We start from the raw sequence: 25,623 nt of genomic DNA, 5'->3' as shown, positions 1-25,623 counted from the left end.
GTATAACCCCTGCTTTCACTATATTTGATGTCAGAATAACTTGTGGAGGAGATGGGGAAAAATAAGTCGTTTAAGGATACAGGTGGACCTGTTGCAACAATGAGAAGTACAAGTTGTCATGTCGAAAACGAGCTTTACAATGTTGGTGGGGGCGGGGGGGAAGGATTGAGACTGGGGGGAGGGGGGAAGCTGGGAAGGGATGTGAAGGATAAACAAAGGAGGAGGCTGCAATGCTTGGTAAGAAATGTAGGCATTATCCTGCCCATGTAATTGTAACCCCTCTGTACAGTATGTTCACAAATAAAATAAAATAAATTAAAAAAAAACAAAAAACAAAAAACACAACCAACCAACCCATTAAGGCCTGGCAGAATGGCTCAAGTAGTAGAGTGCTAGCCTAGCAAGTAAGAAAGAGGTCCTTGAAAGAGAGCCCCGAGCAGCGGTTATAGGCATTCTTAAAGGCAAAACCCACAAGATTAGCATATAACACCAGGTATCCCGGGACTGGCCCATTTAAAAGTCACTATACACTCCAGCAATCATTTTTACTGGGGGGGGGGGGGGGAGTTTATAACACTCTTTGTAAAACAGTTGGCTCAGGGCAAGTCTAGGGGGAGCGGTCACCCTGGAGGGGAGTTTACATAGTTATAGGCTTGTGATTCATTAACATTTGGCCTAGTTTGCTGGACTTGCCAGGTGGTCCTTATCTTGGGTCCTTATCTTGGGTCCTATTCTTGGGTCCCACTTGGGGAATTTACTTGTTTGTTCTTTATCTATGACCACAAACCTTGACCCGGGCAGGCATCTGGGCTCCAGACTTTTTTTACTCAATTCCTTATTTCCAGAAGGGAGGGGGGGTTAGTGCTAGCGCAAGTTTACAAAAGCAAAATCAGCAGTTAGCAACTGTAAAATGTAACTCTAATTTTTAATCTTTCAGTCTTGAGTTCAATACCACTTACACACACACACACACACACACACACACACACACACACACACACACTGCCATCATCAAATGCAAAGGAATGTGAGTGGATACATTTCCAAACGATTCTAGAGTTTAGTTCTTGAATTGTTTCTAGTAGTCTTCCTACTTGAAGTGTTGGCATCACCAAGGAAAGAGAAACAACTCTTAGTGAATTCTGACCCATAGTGTTAGTAAATACAATAGTCCACTAGCCATAGAAAGTATCAGTATCATTATGTGATACTGATCAGCTTAATTGACTAGTCTTTTCTTCAGGTTTCTCATTTATTCAATTGTCTTAAGTCATAGTTGCTTTGTAGAAAATAGTGAAAAGTATGAGTGTAAGGTTTGCTGAAAGAAGACCGCCCCGTGGCTCAGGCAGAAAAGAGTTTATTTGGGAGACCCAAACTGCTGGGCCACACTGGAGAGTAGGATGTGTGGTGTAGCCATCTGATTAATGGAGGAGAGAAATTATATAGGGGAGAGCAGGAACAAGGTGTGACCAGAGTGGATGAGGAAGTGGTCTCAGAGCCTGGAGAACCTTCCACTGTCCTTCAAGTGTGCAGCGACAAGTTACCTGGTTTACAGGTGCTGGGCAGGGACTTCTAGAGAGGACCATGTGCAATTTTGAATGGAGAGAGAACAAAGAGGAAGGAGTCTACATGCAGTTTCTCATGAAAACAAAGCGGCTAAGTAGCCATTTTCCCTGGCAGATGAGGTCATGTATTTAAAAAAACACACACACACTTAGAATGGTTCTAGAAATATACTAAAAGCTGAAATAGTGATAGTCACAACAAAATTAAAAACCAAATCTTTCTTTGTTTATTGCATCTAAATCTTGAATGCATGTGCTATTTATTTTGGCTTGACATACAATGTTATATGGATAATCATCAACAGATTATGATCAAATTATCATTTTAGAAAGATATATGAAAAAAAACTATAAGGTCTGCCCTGGCCATGCAGGCCCTGAGCGGATACCTGCATACCTCTTGGCTAAGTTTCCACCCAGTATCTGTTACCTAAGGTAACTGGCACAACTGGAAGCAGTCACCTTCCCCTCCTACTAGGTCACATCCTGGGCCACCTCTGGTCACATGCCTCCCATCTGACCTTAAGAGGGTCCCAGGCCCTGAGGTCACATCCGGATCCAGTGTGGCCACACCTTCCCCCCCCCCACCTGGCCACACCTCTTCCTGTCCCTGGCCTAGCTAAGTCCTGGTCCAGGGGTGGGGCTCCCCTTTTCAGCCATGCTCCTCCACCATGCACGGCAGGGGCAGCAGTTCAGTAAATAAACTTCTTTTCCTGTCTGAATAGCATGTGGTATTTTCTTCATCGGCTACCTATTGAAACCTACTTATACCTTACAAAAACCTTCCTGTATAACATAGCAAGTTAACTATTTGCAACACAAGTCTATCTCCAGTCCACAAATGCTATATGAGAGCATGTTAGGCTTTTCTGTTGGAAAAGAAATTTTCTTCTAGGTTTTATCTGATCCTTTATAGAAATTGGAAAATGAAGCTAGGAAGACTATCCCCAGATGTGCTGAAGCAGATAAAAATACAATCCAGAATTAGACCGACTTTATCTAGGTTGTAAGAAAACCTCATAAGAAAGATTTTTCTCATACATTGTCGTAAAATGAATCATCCCAGAAGCCACATTTAGGTAGATGGAACATTGGAGTCTTTATTACAACACTAGAAGTCTGCAAGCAGCCCATTGTTAATAGGCCTGCAGCCCCCAAACACACATAACACAGCTAGGAAACATGCTAGAGAGAAAAGAAAGAACAAAAACAATACCAAAAGCCAATTCAGCTCTGATGAGAGCTGAATTGGGACATCTTGATGACCAGAGGCAAGCCAAGAGACAGGAACCAGGACAGGATCATGGAGACTAGCATGGTGTTCTGGCAGCTGGGCTGGTCTGGGCCTAAATAGGGTCCAAGCAGGGGGCAGGTCCACAGGAAATTCCCAGTTCTAGTCACTGGACTGACAGGTTCAGTAACCTATCAGCCAAATGCCCACCTCTGCCACCAGGGATCCAAGCACTCTCATCACCTGGAAGACAGGTGATGGGCAGGGGGTTTTCTTCCCCAGCATGAAGACAAGATTCCACACCCGACCATCCACCATGTGGCCAATATGGTGCTGGCCAGACCTGACCTCCTTACTTCAACATGAGTTCGGACACTGCACACAACTCTCACTCAGGAGTGCCAGAATCCAACTTCATTTTCCAATCTAACCTCATTTGGTTTTTGAGTTCCATTCCCAATGAGATGAAACACTTGGGCTTGCCAAGTTAAAGTTTAGAGATTGTCTTGAGGGGGGTGGGTGCTGTTGAGATAGATGATAGGGGGAGGAGTGGGGTGATCAATGGAAAGGGTTATATTGATCCAGATGTGTTGTATTCATTAATTGACACATTGAATAAAAACCCTTTGTACAACTAATAATAGTAATAATCAAAAAGACGTAGAATAAAGGGTGGGGCTTTAGATAGGACACTTGCCTAGCATGGATCCCTGCCACCAAAATTTAAAAACTGAACAAGAATGAAAGGAAACAAAGGAAGTTGTGGAGAAAAGGTTAACACAAATCTACTGTTAGCTGGAGAGACCAGCTTTCCCTGTCTCCCATGGGTCAGCTCTGGAGTCTAACTCCCACCTTGATTCGAGAGGCCAGACATCCATGGATTGAGGTCTACACTCACGATGGGAGTTTAGCGGGTGGACAAAGCAGTTCCTGTTTGGCAGAGAGCAAATCTCCAGGTAAGTAAACAATTGAGCTGTCAGAAGCCAATACTCCACAACTGGACACATTGACTAAGAAGATGGAATTTGTGAGGCACCAAAATCAAATCAAAACCACCCACATGAAGTGGAAGTCAGTGCTCTGAGGGTCAGGGTGCCAGAATTTGCTTTTAAAACAGGAGACCTTATCATTAGAACTCTCTTCTTTTTTAAAAAAAATACAATTTTAAAGCCGGGCGCCAGTGGCTCACACCTGTAATCCTAGCTACTCAAGAGGCTGAGAGCTGAAGATCACAGTTCAAAGCCAGCCTGATCAGGAAAGCCCAGGAGACTCTTATCTCCAGTAAACCACCAGAAAACTGGAAGTGGCGCTGTGGCTCAAGGACTGACAGAAAAACAAAAGGCAAAAGGTAGCTGGGCAGCTGGGCAGCTGGGCACTAATGGCTCATGCCTGTAATCCTAGCTAATCAGAGCTGAGGATCTTGGTTTGAGGTAAGCCCAAGCAGGAAAATCCATGAGACTTTTATCTCCAAGTTAAACAACTGAAAAAAAGCCAGAAATGGAGAGAGAAAGAGGGAACAGTTTACACTAAGCAAAAGGAAAAAAATGTACATATCACCCAGTTTCAAAAAATATTTGTATTGTCAAAGTTTGTAGAGTTCATAAGCTTTATAGACCACGAGAATGACAATTTTCCTTGTGTTAGAATGTGTTTGTAACTTTAGCTAAGTATCACTATCCCACAATACTGTGAAATTTATGCAATCACTTAATCTCAATAAAGAAAAATTTTTTTAAACCAGAAATGGAGCTGTGGCTTAATGTGGTAGAGCACTAGCCTTGAGCAAAAAAGCTAAGCAAGGGGCATAAAACCTTGAGCTCAAGCCCAGTACCACAATTATAAAAGGGAGGAAGGAAGGAAGGAAGGAAGGAAGGAAGGAAGGAAGGAAGGAAGGAAGGAAGGAAGGAAGGAAGGAAGGAAGGAAGGAAAGAAGGAAGGAAGGAAGGAAGGAAGGAAGGAAAGAGAGAAAGGAGAGGGAGAACACCTCAAGGAAAAGGGCAGTTGTTTCATTTAAGAGTTTTATGTGGGCTGGGAAGGTGGCTCAATGGTAGAGCACTTGCCTTGCATGCATGAGGCCCTGGGTTCGATTCCCCAGCACCACATAAGCAAAAAGAAGCAAAAAGCCAGAAGTGGCTCTGTGGCTCAAGTGTTAGAGCGCTAGCCTTGAGCTGAAGAGCGCCCAGGCCCAGAGTTCAGGCCACATGACCGTAACCAAAAAAAAAAAAAAAAGTTTTATGTGACATAATACAAGAAGAGAAACAGAAAAACGTCATGGGGGTCGAGGTCCAGGAACAGCTAAATGTCTCCTAGCCAGAAATGTCAGCGTTACTCTGTCCCAGGAAGCTGGTTCTTGTCTCTTTCTGTTTGTCCTCTTCAGTGTCTTCCTGCTGCTCTTCTCAGGGCAGTTACCTTTCTGCTACCTTAACCTTCAATTGTTCATAACTTGCTTCATCAAACACAGAGTTGGTTGTTATCCAAACTTCACACTGGTTCTATAGGTGTCTTTAATTATCATGGGAAGTCATTTGCATCTTTCCTCATTCCCAGGAGAAGAAACCTAGTAGCAATCCTCCCACAAGGCCTCCATCTCCGATCCGATCACCTAGTTCAATCACATGCCAAGTCAAGCTGCCAGCCAGGACTATGATCAGTCCAGCTCCACTCACACTAACCTGTCTCTCAGGCCATAGTTTCCACAAACTGCCATGGCCCAACATGTCCCTTCCTATGTCTGCCCATTTTTTTTTTTTCTGGATTGAAATTACCTGAATAACTCTACCAGAGAAAGACTTGGCTCATATCAAATTGGGAAACTGAGCTTAGCTGTCTTCTACTTCCTGAACCCATGGGCAAACGTAGTATGCCTGTCCTGAGTCTTGCACTCAGAACCTGAGCTTTATTGTTCAAGGCTAGACTCCACAAATTGAGCCACAGCTCCATTTCCGGATTTCGTTTGTGGGGTGGGGGTGGGGTTAGTTAATTGAAGACATTGATCTCACGGACTTTCTTCCCTGAGCTGACTTTGAACCATGATCCTTAAATCTCAGCCTCCTGAGTAACTAGGATTACAGGCATGAGCCACCGGGGCCTATCAATGCCACAAACTTATGAGGCTGATTTCAAAGACAATCCCAATCCCAAGAATGGTTATAGATGAAGAGAGGATGGCTACAGAATTCTCGGTATAATCTTGGGTTATTCTGGCCCAAATTTTCATTTCCATATAGGAGATTCTAAGTAATCATGCCTGTGGCAGTAGCATCAAGAGGAAATCAAAACTCCATTCTAGACATGAATAAGAGGGCTTGGCAAAGATCCAGTCTAGTGTTTCATCACCAACAAGGCTGATCTCTCTTACCCTGCCTGTTTCTCTTATGACTGCTTCTCTGTTCTACTCCTAGCTGGCTTCCCCCCCCCCCCCCCCCAAGGCTGATTAGGAGAGGAGGAGCAAAATACAGGCTTTAGGGAAAGATTAAAGGAAGTCGTGGGTGAAAGAATGAAGGCAAATCTAGGACCAGTGTAAAGCTAGACGCCTTCAGGGAGGTTGCAGTAGCTGCTATGTTTACAACAGATGAGTTCTACCCTCTTCTCAAAACCCAAGAAGTTGATGTCTTCACAGTTGGTCATACAAGACAGTTTTGAATAATGATACATACTTCGCCCTGAGATGAAAGAAGAAAGAATACAATTGGAATGATTCCATTTTCTACTGTTGTATTCCTAGAATGACATATCTGTAGATCCTCACTTACGTTTCTCTCATCCCCAAATAGCTACAAAGCTGAGTTGACCAATTACAGACCCAGAGGATAGATGTGACAGATGTGAGCTTTACCTCCGATCAATGTTGTCCTGAGGAAAAGTCAATGCAGGCCATCCTTCTAGTAAAACTCTCACGTTCACCCACTCAAGAGAGTGTCACAGCCTCCCACTTGAAGGAAGCAGTCTTTCCCCATGATGCTGTACACCATTGTCTGTTACCTTTATGTGTGAGGATGTAAAAGTTCTCAGTAGCACAGGACTGTTTATGTTGTAGTTTGCAGGAACTCATGAAATCATAGCACCACCCAAGATGATACCTCTTACATCTGAAGCACATGACTGAAGTTTCTGCCAGATACAGAAAGAGATGCTTAGAGGAGATGGTCTGGAAGGTTCTCTGGACTTAGAGGCTTGTCTGCAGGAGTTTAGTCTGGCCTAGTGGTTCTTAATCTTCTTAGATTAGGATTATAATTAGAATGTTGTGAGAGGTCACCTGTATGAACAAAAATCAAATGTTATATAACATTTTCAAGAGCTCAAGGTTCCTGGAGAATTTATCTGTGGAATTCAAATAATAAATCCTTTTCTAGGCTGATGATTTTGTCTAGGCATGGGCAAAAAAGAAGGAAACAATGTTTTGTTTTGCTTTTTAACCTCCTAGTTTCAAGAACTAGACTAAAGGTATCTGGACAAAGATAATCTCTAGGGATTCTCTAGCAAGAATGGATTATAACCCTCTCTTACAAGTTAAGTTTATGTCTAAAAACAGGATGTTACCACTGACAGTAGGCTTATCTGCTCCCCAAAGTCTTGAAACCAACTACGGCCATACCTTTGTGAGCGTTGTGGGGCTCACCTGTGAAGAGAAGAGAAAAATCTCTGGTGTTATCCTTTCACAGACACCTGCTACAGCCCCAAGATCCAATTTGGGGGATCTCTCTTTCCCCAGCTTCTATGGGTCCATAACCAACCCTCAGACCCCTCGTTGCTTCTAAGACTTACCCTCATCTGAGCAGAGCAGGAAGACTGTGCCCAGCAGAAACAGAAAACGCATTCTGGAACTTCTGACATGTGCAGTCTCCTTCAGAAGGTACTGGTTGTTTTCCTCCTGTGATCTATCCTTGGGCTATTCATCTGAATCATAATCATAAGCTTCTAAGGACAAACAGTACCTCCACATTACCAGAACCAGACTATCATGTCTGATCTTCTCACAGCAATCCAAAGAATATGCTCACTTTGATTTTGCCCAAGTCCTCAAAGGAAGGAAGGTAATATTATGACTTTTCTGCTCCTTCTCCTACATCCCAGTCTCAGGTCCTAAATATATATATATATTACATATTATTATATATTATATATATATATATTAGTATAAGACCTTTTGCCTCATCCAACAGGAAATTTTTACTTATTCTAACAACTAACTTCACACCTGGGTCCATTTTTCTCTATCTCTACGGCCACTACCATCATCAAATCTATCACCAGCACTTGTCTAGACAAAACAACAGCTTTATTTACTGGGGTTTTTTTTGCCTCCTTCTTTTCACTCTGTTCCTTTACAATGATTTCTCCGTGAAGCTGTTAAAGAGCACTTTATAAGTCACGTGACTACACCCCTGCTTATAACCTACCAGTGACTCCACATCACATGTAGAAGAAAAGCCCAAGCTCTCAGAGTCTACAAGGCCTTTCCACATCTGGACAATGGCCACATCGCCAAGACACATTCTCTGTGCTTGCTACCCTCTAGGACAGAACAGCACTTCCTCATTGGTCTCTAGAAAAATGTCAGCCTCTGGCTTCCATCCTTCCTCTTATTTTATCATTTTATTTTATTGCTCGTATTGGGGCTTGAACTCAGTGGGCACTGTCCCTTAGCTTTTCTCACTCAAGACTTGATCTACCACTTGAATTATACGTCTACTTCTGGCTTTTTGCTGACTAACTGGAGTCTCATAGACTTTCCTGCCCAGGCTACTTCAAACTGTGATCCTTAGCCTCCTGGATAGCTACGATTACAGGTGTGAGTCACCAGTACCTGGCTTTGTTTTATATTTCTGTAACAATCTCATTACCTGCACTCACTTCCTTGCACCTCCAATAAAACAAAGCAGAGGTTTTGTTTATTTTTTAATTTAAATTTTATTGTAAAAGTGGCATACAGAAGGGTTACAGTTATGTAAGTAAAGTAGTAAGTACGTTTCTTTTTTATTTAGTTTTATTTCAGTACATTTCTTTTTGAACACCCCTTTCTCATTTTCTCCCATTTTCTGAGGTTTTGTTTTATTTACCACAGCATTCTCTGCAGCTGGAAACTTTGAACATAGAAAAATACCAATACCATTTGTTGGATAAATTAATGACATCCTATTTTGAATGGCCCCAGTCCATTCTCCTAGATTGATTAGAAAAATATATAATAAAGATGTAGAAATGAGATTCTTCATTTGCTAGGATCCTAAAACAATAAGAAACAAGTGTTTCTACATTTTAAAATGAAATGTGGGGCTGGGAATGTGGCTTAGTGGTAGAGTGCTTGCAGAGCATGCACAAAGTCTTTAGTTTGATTCTTCAATACCACATACACAGAAAACGCCAGAAGTGGCACTGAGCAAAAGAAGCTCAGGGACAGTGCCTAGGCCCTGAGTTCAAGCCCCAGGACAGGCAAAAAAGAAAAAAGAAAAGCACTATGGGGTAGCAATGGGAACGAAAAGCTGAGAGAGAGCAAGGGAAGGGGTGACATTGTCTAAAAAGAAGTGTCCTCATTACCTGACTATGTAACTGTAACCATCTGTACGTCATCTTTTTTTTTTTGGGGGGGGGGGTGGGTCCGGTCATGGGACTGAACTCTGGGCCTGGGTGCTGTCCCTCAGCTCTTCAGCTCAAGGCTAGCACTCTACCACTTGAGCCACAGCGCCACTTCTGGCTTTTTTTTCTTTTTGCTTATGTGGTGCTGAGGAATCAAACCCAGGGCCTCAGGCATGTAAGGCAAGCGCTCTACCATTGAGCCAACTTCCCAGCCCCTGTACGTCATCTTTATAATATCAATAAAAATAAAAAATTTAAAAAATGGAATGTGCTCTTTAGGCAGATCGACAAAGAAATGAGATGAAAGCCGTATCTCAGGCCCTTGTACCACCTAGATAATATAGCTAGACAGTGAAGTGACACGATCATTTTAAGTGGTCATGATGTCACTTAATGGTCAAGACAGTGGAAGAGGTTGGTGAGGGGAAGGGGGAGGTAGAGAACAAGAGACAGAAGAGGTGAAATGGCATTCTTGATATTGTTAATACAAATAAGTGATTTTCTCTGTGCTGGCACTGGGACTTGAACTCAGACTGGGAGCTTTCCTTTAGCATTTTGCTCAAGGCTGATGGTCTATTGACAAGAAAAAGTAAAAATAAAAAAAGCATATGGAAGGATGTGCATATATACTTATGAAAATACTACATGCTTCATATGGTAAGAATCTGTGTTTTGGTATCTTTGGAAACTCGTGGAGCCAATCACATGGATATTCAGGGACAAATGTAATTACTATGATAAAGATTATAAGCAAGGTTCTGGTGGCTCACATCTGTGATCCTAACTATGCAGGAAGCTGAAATCTGATGCTCAAATTTTGAAGCCAGCCTGGGCAGGAAAGTCCATGAGACTCCAATTAACTGCACATACCCGCGTGTGCGTACACACACACAAGCCAGAAGTGGAGTTGTACCTCAAGTGATAGAATGTTAGTCTTGAGCACAAAAGCTCAGGAACCAGGCCCAGGCTCTGAGTTCAAGCCCCAGAGCCAAGACCAAAAAATAAAAAAGGTAGTACTAAATACCGACGTTAGCTCAATGAAAATTCCAGCATTTATTAATTATTTATTAATTGTTGCCTGTTGTGGGGAGGATAACCAATGAACCTGAGCTCCGAGAAGAAAACCTTGTATGACTAGAAACTCCATACTATCCCTGAGGCATGAATAATCAATCACTCTCTAATGGTGAAAGGGAAAACTTCCTCCCAAAGCCTAAAGATCTGTGCTTGCTGCCCCTGGTTTCTTTTCTTCTGCACAAGAGACTGCTGGGCCAGGATGAACAAACACTTCCTGTTGCTCTTTTCCCTCTCCTGCCTCATTGTGGGTAAGTCAAGGCCTGAGGAGTGAGCTTCAGTGGCAGGGGGTCGAGAGCCCACAGCACAGCCAGAGCCATTCAGGAGTAGGCCTTGATCACCCTGGGCCAGCAGGAAGCAGAGCCTGAACTGAGGATGTCCCTTCTGTCTTCTCGGTCAACTTTCCTGTGCTTTTTCACCTTCCCCCTATTCCCAAGCAAGTGTGCAAGCTTCTACATCACTTCCCCTGTATCCTGCTTCTCTCCTTGATTCCTACCATTCTCACAATCCAAAACATGAGTGAAATTTCTCTTAGATCATCTTTTCTGCTCATCAATCTACATTCTTTCTGTGGATAAATTTATACCCACTTGCTGAGTGAATTAGCCACTCTAGAATGGATAACTCTGTGGTTGGTTTAATCTTGGACATTTGTTCTGATACTCATTCAGGGATCTTGTATTACAATTATATTTTTGGAAAGAGAATTCTGAATACCCTCTAATCAGATTTCGTAAAATATGGCTCAGTCACTCTTTAATTCTGTACTGGGTTTTTTTGGTTTATTTTTAATTGGTATTTCTTATTACCTTTAAAGTTGTACAGAGGGGTTCCAATTCCACATGTCAGGGTATGAGTACAATGCCGCTTGAGCAGTGTTACTCTTTCTGTTGTTCTCTTCTATTGCTTGTTAATTAGACAATGGTTTTATAGAGGTTAAATCAGATACAGTTTGACAGAACATGGATCAAATAAGATGTTCAGTAAAATACTCTTTTTCTTTCTTACTTTAGTGGGGGGAGGAGGGAATTTTTCTTTAATTGAATGTGTACTTCAATGATTTTCCTCCACAGACCTTCATGAAGGGTATCACAAGCGGTGCTCTAACTCATAAGAACTTTTTTTTAAAATCCATTTGAAGCTCAAAATACATCCACTAACAATATCCAAGCAGCCATATTCAACAAAAAGCACCATAATGTCATTAGCTTAGGAGACAGGTTTCAAAGTTCAAGCCAGGTGCTGGTGACTCCTAGCTACTCAAGAGGCTAAGATCTGAGGATTGTGCTTTGAAGGCTGCACAGGAAAGAAAATCTGTGAGACTTACTTAAAAAAAATTAAACCCAAATCCTCACAGTCCAACAAAATGAATACCAGGCAGGCACATGAAAGATGTGGAAGAGGTCAAGGGGAGAGGGGAAGAGGAATAAAAAGAGGAACCAAACCAGCTACAACTATGTTCATTGCAGCATTATTTACCATATCTTAGATGCCCCTCAGTAGATGAATAGATCAAGAAAATGTGGTGTATACACAATTGAGTTCTATGCTTCCATTGGAAAGAATGACATTGACTCACTCATGAGGAATTGTAAAGGCTTGCGGGGTGGGGAGGGGAATCATACCCAAAGAAACATAGGCTCCATGGTTTCCCTCATTTGTATTAATAAGTATAAGCCTAGGAGAGTTCCAGCAGAGTATCACAACAGCTCAATAGCTATGTACATATGACCATATAAAATGATGGTAATTGAAATGAACTCCTAGATATGGAAACAAGAGGTTTTTTTTGTTTCGTTTTTGTTTTTAATGTACTCTACGAAGTTACTTCTTTTTTCTTTTGTTTTTCCCCTTTTGGTTTATCCCCTGTTGTCACGGTCTTTGATTTGTGTACCCCATGTCTTGTATATATGTTTATCTGATTTGGGAAAGGGCAGGGGAATAACACAATGGTGAGGTAAAGGACAAAGAGTGAACCAATGCAACAGTGATACTCACAAGACACTATGTTGGCAACGAACTTGACCATTGGGGGAGGGGGAGAAGGGGTGAGAAATGGGGAGAAGGGGTGAGAGAATGTGGGAGAAAAAAGAGGGAGAAGGTAACAATATTCACAAGAAATGTTCTCATTACCTTACTTATGTAACTGCAACCCCTCTGACATCACTATTACAACAAACTAAAGTTAAATTAAAAAAATAGAAAGAGGAAGGGAGAATGCAGTTACAATATTCAAGGCATATCCTATGAAAGTAAGAAGACTGAGGGGCAAGGCTGAGTTGAGAGAGATGGGGAGGATGATGAGAGGGGTAACTGATCAAAATGCGTTGTTCTTATAAATTCACTTGTTGAATGGCAATTCCTTTGAACGATGACTTAAAGATAATAAAAATATAGTTTAATAAAATCCAAAAGTAAAGTTGTGTCTTAAGTGGTAGAATGTCAGCCTTAAGCAAAACAAAACAAAACAAAACTGAGGGACAGTGCCCAGGCCTTGAGTATACACGCATGTGGGCACACACACACATACATGCACATACCAAAGTACTTACACACACACACACACAAAAGTACTTGCTTACATGATCATACTAATGCCTCTTTTTTTTTTTTTTGGTCAGTCATGGGGCCTTAACTCTTGGCCTGAGCGCTGTCCCTGAGCTCTTCAGCTCAAGGCGAGAGCTCTACCACTTGAAGCACAGAGCCACTTCTGGTTTTCTGGTGGTTAATTGAAGATAAGAGTCTCCTAGACTTTCCTGCCTGGGCTGGCTTTGAACCTTAATCCTCAGATCTCAGCCTCTTGAATAGCTAGGATTATACCAGTGCTCAACTAATATATACTTTTTTTTTTAATTTTTGCCAGTCCTGGGGCTTGAACTCAGGGCCTGTACACTCTACCAGTTGAGCCTCAGTACCACATCCAGCTTTTTCTGTTTATGTGGTGCTGAGGAATCAAATCCAGGGCTTCATGCATGCAAGGCCAGCACTCTACCACTGAGCCACCTTCCCAGCCTATACTAATGCCTGTTTACATCCCTGTTAAATAAGCCAGGTCAACATTAATAGCATTGTGTGTGTGTGTGTGTGTGTGTGTGTGTGTGTGTGTGTGTGTGTGTGTGTGTTATGTCTGTGTGTGTCTATTTTTGTGTCTGTATTGGTGTCTGTGTCTGTGTGCTGGTTCTGTGGCTTGAACTCAGAGCCTGGACTGCCATCCCTGAGCTTTCTAGCTCCAGACTAATATTCCATCACTTGAGCCACATCTCCACTTTTTGTTTTGATGGTTAGTTGGAGCTAATAATCTAGCTGGCTTTGAACTGTGATCCTCAGATCTCAGCCTCTTCAGTAGCTATGATTACAGCCATGAGCCACTGATACCCAGCTAGTAGCACCATTTTTAAGCAAGAGAAACCAACTACAGGGAGGTTGTTGCTCAGTTATGTCCATTGAAAAGGCTGAAGTTAGAACTGGAATCTTTTTTATGGCACTTTCTGGCCATCACTAAGATGAGGAGCTGCTCAAAGGTCCTTCTATTTACTATCTAGATACTCTGCCACCAGCTCTTCATCTACTATCTACCTGTTGGTCATTCCACAGACCCCCCTGCTCTGCAAATCTGTTATTTCCAGCTGTATCTCCAATCTCAATTTCCCAGTCTCACATCAAGCTCTGTGGTCTCTCCAGCAGCAACACCACTGATATGTATAACATGCCACCTTCGCACCCTGACAGACCACTGCAGAAGAGGCTATGGCATCTGCGTTGCTCAGGAGCATGAGACCTGCATGAGCCTAAAGATCTACCAGCGTAAGTCAGAGGGTCAGGGGAGGTGGTGCACAAACCTTAGAGTTCTTAGCACAGCACTCCAGCAGTTTTACATCTCAAACTGAGGCCATCTTGGGGGACGAACCAAGATGCAAAAGGCTCTGGGGTGTGGTTGCACACAGACAGAAGAGGATCTGGGAAAATGGGATAGGAGAAAGAGGTGAGGATTTTATATTCCCAGGAAAGATGGTCAAATAGAGATGGCCTTTGAAGACCTCACAGGACTATTGCTAATCTTCTGGTGAGGAGGGGTGGGGGAAGGGATGAAGAAGATGCACAGAGTCATATGGTTAATATGCATGTATGGAAATACCACGCAATTTTCTGTACAACTAATATATGACAACGCACAAAAAATTAAGGAGTTATCATACAAATAAGTCGATCCTGCACCTAGCCAGCGATTTTGGCACTGGACCTCTTGGAATATAGATATTTACCCTCTTGAATATATGCTGGGAAGCTTCCCCTATGCTTACCTGTTTGGTGCCAGATCTTGTCTGCCTTGGAGAACTAGATCACTGGGTTTTTTTCCCCCTCTGTTTTTTCCCCCTATTTCAGATGATGTTCTCCAAGTATCATATATGGTGTGTCAGAAGTTCTGCAATGACTTGAAATACGACCTCAACAATCGGACTTATGTGCATCGATGCTGCCAGAGCAACTATTGTAACTTTAGAACATAGGGTATTCATTCTGGGCCAGGTGTGATGGTACACCCTTGTTAATCCAATTTCCCAGGAGGCTGGAAGGGGAGAGTCATCATTTGAGGCCAGCCCATCAAAATTGCACATTCTTGTCAACAAGCATCATGGTTGACATCAGGTGTGGATTGTGATTTGTGTGTGTGTGTGTGTGTGTGTGTGTGTGTGTGTTAATGTCATGTATATGTGGCATTATATCTAGAAGGTGAGGCCTAGAACTGGAAAGAAAATACAGAAGTCAGTCACTGGAGAAATCGAAGGAAAGCTGTATGCCTACCTCTCAGTATCAGCCACCATGTCAGCCAGCCTTTCAACACTTGTCAACTCTAGCAACTTCTTGGAACTACAGATAAGCCAGACACATGCTGGGTTCCCTCTGCCAGTCAGGAAGATGAGGACGTAGTATCCAACCTGCACTCTGTTCCCGACTCCTGGCATCGGAACCTCTAGAACTTCCTGAGTCTTTTCCTGAGGCTAGCGCTGTAGCCCTCTCCCCTCTTACCCTGGCTCTTATCCAAAACCATATCATTCTTTACTGCTTTTTCTTACTCCAAGGGCTAAAGGACACGCTGTCCTGTCATGTCCTGTTCCTGTCCTGCCCAGAGGCACCAACCTGAGCCTCCCCCTGACTCCTACAAAGGGAAGGGAAGGCGGTGGTTTGATGTCGGGTTAGGCTTCTTTGTAGTCAGCCCAGAATTATGTTTATTTTCCCTCTCTAAAGGATCAGGGGAAAATAAGATAAAAACCAAGTCCTTAAAAGGAAAGTCCTGTAGTCTTGATGACGAGGTAGGAACTATTCCAGTATGCCATGAGGCCGGACTGTGAGGCTGAGGGGCTAGACTCCACTCAAGTCTCCACACAGGAAGAGAGAAAGGAAGCATGTGACTGGCTGACCCCAGTGCTTCTCCATGAGGTCCCACCTGTCCCTCTCCTAGGCCAAGGGAAATGGAGCCTAGACAACCAGATCATCTGACGCCTAGATCTCCTCAGACATCAGCTGCCTGGAGCCATTGTAGGACATTGTCCTGCTTTCCTGGTTCCTACTGGGAAACCATTAACTCTCCATCTCCTTCTGTATGGCCAACCCAAGGTAGCCTCCTGCCTGAGACCCATTGATCCCCTCCCTAATTGCACTCCACACTAACCTGGCACAGTCTTGATATGGAAGGTCCTAGTTTACCACATGTACAAAATAAAGGCATTGATCCTAAGAGCCATACAGTTCAGCACCTGTTCCTACACAAGAAACAGGAGTTGGTTAGAATGACATCGCAATTAAAGTTAGAGGGAGATACTGATCCCTCTTGCTCTTGGTGATCAAGCCAGAGACACCAACATCCAGGTGAGAGATGTATAGAACAGAACTTTGTGTCTTCTCACAGATCATCTCTTGTCATGTGCCTGGCATAGTAAGTAGCTTCACTGATCAAACTTGGAGAAGACAGAATTGTAGGAAGGCCTTAAAACCACAATGGCAAACTTCTTCAGATGGACTCTGAAGCGTTTCTCGGCAGCCCCCTCCTGAAACATTGTCCCAACTAGGTTACAAGGATCTCAAGGATGTGAGAGGTTTTACTGTGAGTCTCAAACCATCCCAACACCCCCAGACTCCCGCCTCATCCTACAGGCTGAGCTCATGGCACAGTAAATGCTCCTCACGTGCCTTCCCATGGCAGGAGTGAGAAATCAGGCTGGCAAAGAGGGAATGGATGTTATTGCTCTCCAGTGCAACTTCTGCCTGCCTCTCTTGCAAAGAAACCTATATGGAATGAACCACCAGGAGAACCACCATGTGTCTAGGTCTTATGTTTACAGAGCATTTGTTATGGCATTTCTTATCGGATTACCTGGGTAAAGAAAGATCTACTGCCACACAGCACAACTGTATGGGATTCATTACATTGCCCCAAGGTCAAGTGCTGTGCTGTCTGTGTTCCCCAATATGGAGGAAATCATAAGAGCTGTGAAATCTGGGATTCTCAGAAGCCACCTGGAGCCCTCAGCAGAGTAGATTACAGATGCTTCCGTCAAGCAGTGGCCACTCACCTTCTAAGCAAGGCAACAAGACAGAGCCTGCAGGGGCTGCCCTGGAAGTGGCCACTCCCCTACAGCTTAAATTTGGCTTGCATGTTGGATGGGCAGGAGGCAGAGAACAGTGTCTCCTAGATGGCCTTTGAAGTGAGGACCTAAGGTTCAAACAGACTGCTTTCTCTCACATAGGTGGCTAGCCTTGAGATTAGATGAGATGAGGGTCACAGGCCCAGGGGTTAGAGCTGGGCTGCTCTAACCAGAGGAATGAGCTGCTAAAGACTCAGATGGCTCGGTAGCTGCCAAGAAGTAGCCATTATTGTGTCATGGATGCTCCTCTTTGTTTTTTTTTTTTCTTCTAGGAGTCTCCAGGTGCTTTTTTTTTTTTTTTTTTAATAATATTTTGGCTTGATCAAATTTCCAGTCCTGTAAGAACTTCTTTTTTCTAGATGCAAATTCTTCAGACAAGTAGTTTTCTTTTAGAAGGCGGATAGGCTCTGATCTAGAACCTTTAGAAGAGATTCCCAAACCAAACCCAGAGTTAGGAACAACTTCCAAGATTATAATGCTAAGTTAAGTCATGTCTGTGAATCCCCTTTCCTCACCCCCCCCCCCCCAACCCGCCAGCGACTCCTCCACCTCCCCCATGTATTCCCAGAGGCCTCATCCTGGGTGCTCCCATTTGGGAAAGCCAGAAACTCAACTCTAACTCTTCCCATAGCAAGGGCCTGGAAGAGGGTACGAGAGTCAGGGACTAGCCCTGATCATTTTGCAATCCTGTCTGTGATTCAGTTATCTGTGACAGGACTCCATGTTAGTTTGCTAGGCTGGCATAACACAATACCATTTACTCGACAGAAATTTATCTTCTCATCGTTTGCTAGAAGTGTAAGATCAAGAAACTGGCATTATAGGGCTTTGTGAAGCCTTTCTCTTTGGAGAGAAAAGGAGCTATCCATATCACAAGTACCCATGATCTCTAGGTTACTGAATAGGAGTGGATGCTTGAATCAAATGTAGATAAACCCAAAAACTATGGATCTATGCATCTAGGAGGAAATGGTAAGCTGGGCTTTTGCTATAGTGAGAGCTCAGAATTGGGAAGATTAAATCAGATCTAAGTAAAGACAAATGTCCCACAAGAGCAAACGGCAGAACCAAATGAAAATATGAAGAGACGGACAATTCATAGGATGGAATATTAGGAAGAAAGATAAGAATAGAATAGAACAATCTGAATCTCCTCAAAGAAGTTATGTATGCTTGGGACCGTATTTAAAAAGGTATCCCAACCAAATTATATTTCTTATTTTGAAATGTATTGAGCTTTCTATTTAATTTTGTGTAAGTATGCTAGTCCTGGTGCGCAGGTTACTAGTGCTCTATCACTTGAGCCACAGTTCCACTTTTTGGTGGTTAATTAGAAATAAGAGTCTCCCGACTTCCTGCCTGAGCTGGCTGAGAACTGTGAGCCTCAGCTCTCAGCTTCCTGAGTAGCTGGGATTATAGATGTGAGTCACCAGTGCCCTGCTTCTATTTAATATTTTTTCCATTGGGAAATAACACAGGAACAAAATAAGAAGTTGATGTTTTTGCCCACCTACCCTCAAATACACACTCTCAAGATAGTCAGCTTATAAGGTGACCATACCACATTACAATGGCTAGGGTTAAGGTCTTAAGCAGACTTTAACTGTCGTGAGAGTCCTTGTGCAGTGAAGGAATGAAGATTCCAGCAAGCTGGTCTCTGAAACACTTTCTCTTTTGCTCCCTGCTGTATTGTGCTAATTGCCACAGGGTATGATGGCCATCCTTCCATTTGTTGTTTGTTTATGCTGATCAATTGGTTGCATTCAGATACGGATTTCAATAATCATTCTCTTGTGATGTCGGTCTTATGAAAACTTCAACAAAACTACTTCTATGAAAAATGTGCTAAATCCTCACGTTGATAGTAAGGTAGATCAGCAAAATGGGTACCAATGAGTTAGATTTTAAAAAATCATTCTAGGGGAGGGGAGATGTTCACAAGTGTCTTATTTTAGGAAATAGAGATCTGTGGTCCGCAAAACAATGGATTCTGGAAAGGTCTATATGCCAGTGCATAAAAGGCATTCTCCACATGTCCTTAAGGCTCATTGAGTAAAGGTTATAACCAAAAGTATAGTAAAAGAGTTGAGTAAAAGTGACCAAATATACAATCTTTAAGCCTAGGGGATGAAATTGGACTAGGAAATAGAAACAGGAGGGTGTGGATTATCAACATATAGCTAATATAGAGTGGTATAGCCATGGAGATGCAAAAGTTCTTCTTTTACCTTTTATTTATTTATTTACTTTATTAGTGTGTATTACCTGTATAAAATAATGGTTTCATAGTGACATTTTCATTCATGCATACAATGTCCTTTGCTCATATTCATCCCCATTTTTCTTTTGTCCCTTCCCCTCATTGTCCCTTTTCCTTTCCCTGATAATACTCTATTTTGATATCTAGATTTTTGTACGTGAGGGAAAACACACAGAATGAAAAGGTTCCTTAAAGGAAGAATTTAGAAATAAAAAGGAACTATAGCCAGGTGTTCATGACTCACGCCTGTAATCTTAGCTACTTAGGATGCTGAGATCTGAAGATCATGGCTAGAAGCCAGCTCAGGCAGAAAAGTCCATTAGACTCTTCTCTCCAAGGCCATGCCCAAGTTAAGTTACCCAGCAAGCCCTGCAATGGAGGAGAAAGAAATAAAAGAAGATGAGATTCGGCAGCCTTGAAGATCAAGTAGGAAAGAGAATGAAGAGAACCCAGGTATTTGTAGTGAAGTTGCAAAACATAGTTCCCTTCAAAGGTAGGCAAAATCACCTTATAGATCATTCCTCTTTACTCTCAAACATTTCATAACAGAACTAATTTATGCAAGTATTATTCTTGATTTTGTTTTGTTTTTTTTTTTGGACAGTCGTGGGGCCTGAACTCTGGGCCTGGACGCTGTCCCTCAGCTCTTCAGCTCAAGCTAGCGCTTTACCACTTGAGCCACAGCGCCACATCTGGCTTTTTCTGGTGCCAAGGAATTGAACCCAGGGCCTCATGCATGCAAGGCAAGCACTCTACCTCTGAGCCAACTTCCCAACCCCTATGCAAGTACTAGTCTTATTTGCATTCAGTAGGCCTCCCTGGAAGAAAAGAAAATTCTTCCTTGTTACAATCCCACATTCATCTCTTAGTATTTCCTTATGTGCTGCTTTGAAACCAGCATCATTCTCTCAGTCTCCCTCCAACCATCCCCTGATCTCAGGAATTATCCTCAAATGGACAGGACAGAATGACTATGCCCAGCAGGGGCAGAGGCATGGAACATTCTAAGACATTTTGTCCCTTGTAGCTCTCTGTGGGAGGTGCTGACTGTTCCTTTCTTGTGGTATGTCCTTGGCCTGTTTACCTGTCATGCAATTGTAAAATCTCATAGCAAACAAGACTTAACCAAGCTCCAAAGCACCCTCTCCAAGTCTCCCATAGCATTCCCAGGAGAGTGTGCACCTCAATTCTCTCATAACTAGAGTTATTACCCAAAGGCCTCTATTCCATCTCTCATTCATTATAGAAGTTCCCCAAAGCTGAACTACTATCTCTATTCATCTCTATTCCTATAGTTTGTACTCATTGGCTAATTTGTTCACAAATTTATGATTCAAGAAACCATCATTGACCACTTTTCCATGAGCTAGTTGAGGATCTCAAAAGAGATTGGGATCTAGTGAGAGAGATCACTAGAAGGGAACTAGAAGACATTCAAATTAAAGTGCTAAGGAAGGTCCCCTTAAAAGGTGGATATCTCAGAAGGACTTTAAAAGCTAATAAGGCCAGGTACTGGTGGCTCAAGCCTGTAATCTTAGTACATAAGAGGCTGATTTCTGAAGATTGCAATTCAAAACAACCCTGGCAGAAAAGCTTGTGAGATTCTTATCTCCAATTAATCCTGAAAAGCCAAACATGGGGCAGTGGCACAAGAGGTAGAATTCTAGCTTTAAACAAAAAGCTCAGGACAGTGTCCAAGCCCTGAATTCAAGCCCCATGATTAAGCTGGGGCTGGTGACTCATGCCTGTATTCCTAGATACTCAAGAGGCTGAGATCTGAGGGTCTTGTATCAAAGCCAACCTGGGCAGACAAGTCTGAGACTCTTATCTCCAATTAACTAGCAAAAAAGCCAGAAAGAAAATAAAAATGAAAACCCATCATTATTACCTAGCCATAAAATATGCAAAGGATCAAAAAGGAGTCAGACATGAAATACCTGTAAAAACACCATAAAGAAAATTGTTGGTCAAATTTCTCTTAATAACCCTGAAGCCTGTTGAATATTACTCTCACAATTTCCCTTCTATTTTGTGGCAAAAGATAGAAGTTATACACTAACTACTAACAATTTATTTCGAGCATGTAACTTTAAGACCAATATGAAGTTGGAAAGCATGGTTCAGTTAGTTCAGCAATAGCCAATGAGCAAAAGCTGCAGGCACCAAGTTCCATTTCTAGTCTAGGACCTAAAAAAAAAAAGGAAAGAAAAGCCAGTGTATATTTTAAATATATAATTCATATGATTACAACAAGTAAGAACAAGCAACACCTGTGAACTTCATGTGAGAAATGGGTTTAATTTTTATTTCTTTCATAACAAATAAAATCATGACATAATGGAGTTGTAATTTCAGCTGATATTACTCAATTTTCTGCTATGGTACCAAAATGCTTGAGAATGGGTACCTCATAAAGAAATTGGCTCATCCAGACATGGTTTGTGAGCGAATTCTACTCACTGCCACCAAGAACTGACGAGGAGCAGAAATCTTCATCCTGCTGATCACAGACCATGGACGGCCCGGAAACCAAGAGACTGGAGGTAACTAAGTCTTCCCAGCATTGTGTCTTTGACCTAATAAAGAGGAGGAATGCCCCCACAGTATTACCCCTGTTTTCACTATATTTGATGTTGGTGCCCTGCATCTTGTCCATACACTTCTCTAATTCAGGGAGGGGAAGGGAAAAAAACAAAATGCTTAAATAAGGATACAGGTTGACCCATTGTAACAATAAGATGTACAAAACACTATGTTGAAAATGAACTTTACAACTTAGGTGGGAGGGGGTGGGGGTAGTTGTGGAGGTGGAAGGAAAGGGATGGAAGGGGGAAAACAAAGAGGAGGCAACAATGCTCAATAGGAAATGTACTCATTACCTTGTTCATGTAACTGTAAACCCTCTGCACAGCATTTTTACAATAAAAATGTACACAAAAAATTATAAAAAGAAAGATGTTGGCCCGTGATGGTGAAGTATCATGATATTGGGTGCTGAGAAGTCCAAGAACATGGTACCAGCCTCTGAAGGGCTTGGTGCTAGATCAAAGAGACTACCCTGTGTTAGAGGAAATCCTGTGTGTCTGCTAAATGAGAAGAATTATCTTCCCCATAGAAAATGAAATCAATTCCATAGCTGAGAACTGAAACTGATGGGGTAATATGTTGTGTAGAAATCTCTAAAAATTAGTTGTGTGTGTGTGTGTGTGTGTGTGTGTGTGTGTGTGTGTGTGTGTGTCCTTCGGCTTGAACTCAGGGCCTGGCACTGTCCCTGACTTTTTTGTGCTTAAGACCAGTGCTCTATCACTTGAACCATAGTTCTACTTCTGGCTTTGTGGTGATTAATTGGATGTAAGAATCTCATGGACTCTCCTGTATGAGCTGGTTCAAACCATAATCTTCAGATCTCAACTAGGGTTATAGACAGGAGCCACTGGTGCCCAGCAATAGGACATTTTGAATGATCTCTAAGACCTGTTTTATTCAAAAAGTATGTAAGTAAGATCATTGTTTATTTCTAAGCTAAGTAATAACAAAAATAAATATACAATGGCATTGATACTAACATGCAAAAACCATCATGTTCTATAGTTTAAATATGCACATGCAATTAAACTATCTGACAGTCCAATCTTGTGAACTGGAATGGATTAGCGATCATTAGAGACTAGGAAGCATTAGAATACTCATCCCCACTGATTTCTTGCAGGACTGGGACTTGAACTCAGGGTCTGATGCTTTCACTCACAAGCTGGCATTCTACCACCTAAGCCACACCTTCTGCCCTACCTTCCCCCTTATTGCACATCTTTCTTCTCTCCAAATGTAACTACACTACTATCCAGACTGCAAAGATAATGTAAAAGATTGGTTTTGTTTATCTTGGGACTTACAGTAAATTAATTTCTAGTTTATATGTGGGGTACATATCTTCATCCACTCAGCACTATAAGGTTTCTCCACAATATCAGTAGTAGAATTTATTTTCATTGAATTTCATACAAATTATGGGTATCATATGTATGATATCCATTTTCCTATTAGAAGATATCTTCCACACTAAGACTATTATGAATAAAGAGAACAGGTACATTCTTGTACATGTTTTGGTACAAATATGCCTATATGTGTGCTGGGAATGTGTCTAAGGCAGTCATAGGATAATAGACAAAACAAGACAAAGCCAGTTTTCAACTGGTGTTTTCCCTTATACTCCTAACCATGTCTTAGTTCATGTCTTAGTTACTCCATGTTCTTGCTAGTATTTAAATTTCAAAACATCTTCTCCCACTGTGGGACTTCCTTTTTCACTCTCAATTCCATTGGTGAATAATTTTCTTAATTTTGATATGACCTAACTTACTGGTCTTTTATGACTTGTGGAGTTTTGTATCCTGTGATTAAGAATCTATGCAGATATAAAAAGCAGGACTATCAACAGTTTCAGGTGATCAGAATTGTTAGCAAGACCATCCAAGGATCACAAGTTACCCATCAAGCTCTGAAATGGAAGAGAAAGAAATGAAGGAAGATGAGACTCGGCAGCCTTGAAGATCAAGTAGGAAAGAGAATGAAGAGAACCCAGATATTTGTAGTGAAGCTGCAAAACATAGTTCCCTTCAAAGGTAGGCAAAATCACCTTATAGATCATTTCTCTTTACTCTCAAACATTTCATAACAGAACCAATTTATGCAAGTACTATGCTTATTTGCATTCAGTAGGCCTCCCTGGAAGAAAAGAAAATTCTTCCTTGTTACAATCCCACATTCATCTCTTGGTATTTCCTTATGTGCTGCTTTGAAACCAGCATCATTCTCTCAGTCTCCCTCCAACCATCCCCTGATCTCAGGAATTATCTTCAAATGGACAGGACAGAATGACTATGCCCAGCAGGGGCAGAGGTATGGAACATTCTAAGACATTTTGTCCCTTGTAGCTCTCTGTGGGAGGTGCTGACTGTTCCTTTCTTGTGGTATGTCCTTTGCCTGTTTACCTGTCATGTAATTGTAAAATCTCATAGCAAACAAGACTTAACCAAGCTCCAAAGCACCCTCCCCAAGTCTCCCATAGCATTCCCAGGAGAGTGTGCACCTCAATTCTCTCATAACTAGAGTTATTACCCAAAGGCCTCTATTCCATCTCTCATTCATTATAGAAGTTCCCCAAAGCTGAACTACTATCTCTATTCATCTCTATTCCTATAGTTTGTACTCATTGGCTAATTTGTTCACAAATTTATGATTCAAGAAACCATCATTGACCACTTTTCCATGAGCTAGTTGAGGATCTCAAAAGAGATTGGGATCTAGTGAGAGAGATCACTAGAAGGGAACTAGAAGACATTCAAATTAAAGTGCTAAGGAAGGTCCCCTTAAAAGGTGGATATCTCAGAAGGACTTTAAAAGCTAATAAGGCCAGGTGCTGGTGGCTCAAGCCTGTAATCTTAGTACATAAGAGGCTGATTTCTGAAGATTGCAATTCAAAACAACCCTGGCAGAAAAGCTTGTGAGTCTTTTATCTCCAATTAATCAGCAAAAAGCTGAAAATGGAGCTTCAGCTCAAGAGACAGAGCACCAGATATGAGTGGAAAACCCAAACAAGAGTGTGAAGCCCCAGTACCAAAAAGGAAGGAAGGAAGGAAGGAAGGAATAGTGGGGTAAGAGGAAAAGGAAAGTAAAAGCCAATAAGGAGGTAGCTCATTGAAGAAGGACAAGGAAAGAAAAAGATAATGTAAAAGACTAGAAATGTGAAATAATCTGACAGTTTGTTAGGTAAGTAGGTGTTTGTTAAGACCTGACTAAAGTGGGGTTAGAAAGGACACATCTTATTGGGATTGTGGCATGTGGGCAACTAAAGGGCCCCAGGGAATGGCAACTTGGTTTTGCTTTTGTGAATATGTAGTAGGCTGAACAGTAACTCCCACTCCAAGATTTTTACATCTTAATCTTTGGAACCTACCATTGTTACCAGAGGATCAGAGAGACTTCAAAGATGGGATTACAATAAGGATCTTGAGATAAGACGTTATCTTGTGCTAACTGTCAGTCCCACAAGTCCTGGTGTAACAGAAGATTTGACCACAGAAGGACAAGTATACATGGTGATGCTAGCAGCTACTGACATGATGAAGAAATGAACCATAAGCCAAGGAACTCATGAGGCTGCTGGAAGCTGACACATTTTTCTCCCTCCGAACTGCAAGAAGGTGTTAACATCTTTATTTTGGCCCCGTAAGACTCCCAGTCTCCAGAACTTTAAGATAATAAATGTAT

At 42.1% G+C, this 25,623-nt stretch overlaps 1 protein-coding gene across 1 annotated transcript; it reads left to right on the top strand.

The window, feature by feature from the left end:
• Nucleotides 1–10,648: 10,648 nt before the first annotated feature.
• Pate3 (prostate and testis expressed 3) lies at nt 10,649–14,954 on the top strand. The gene is made up of 3 exons (XM_042674866.1): nt 10,649–10,697; nt 14,128–14,250; nt 14,830–14,954. The coding sequence occupies exons 1-3, from the start codon at nt 10,649–10,651 to the stop codon at nt 14,952–14,954; spliced, it is 297 nt and encodes a 98-aa protein (XP_042530800.1).
• Nucleotides 14,955–25,623: the final 10,669 nt, after the last annotated feature.

Source organism: Dipodomys spectabilis, unplaced genomic scaffold (genome assembly GCF_019054845.1).
Source record: "Dipodomys spectabilis isolate Male_0828 unplaced genomic scaffold, ASM1905484v1 ptg000023l, whole genome shotgun sequence".
NCBI classification, from domain to species: domain Eukaryota; kingdom Metazoa; phylum Chordata; class Mammalia; order Rodentia; family Heteromyidae; genus Dipodomys; species Dipodomys spectabilis.
Note: the sequence above shows the minus strand (reverse complement) of the source record. Positions and strands in the feature narration are given on the sequence as shown.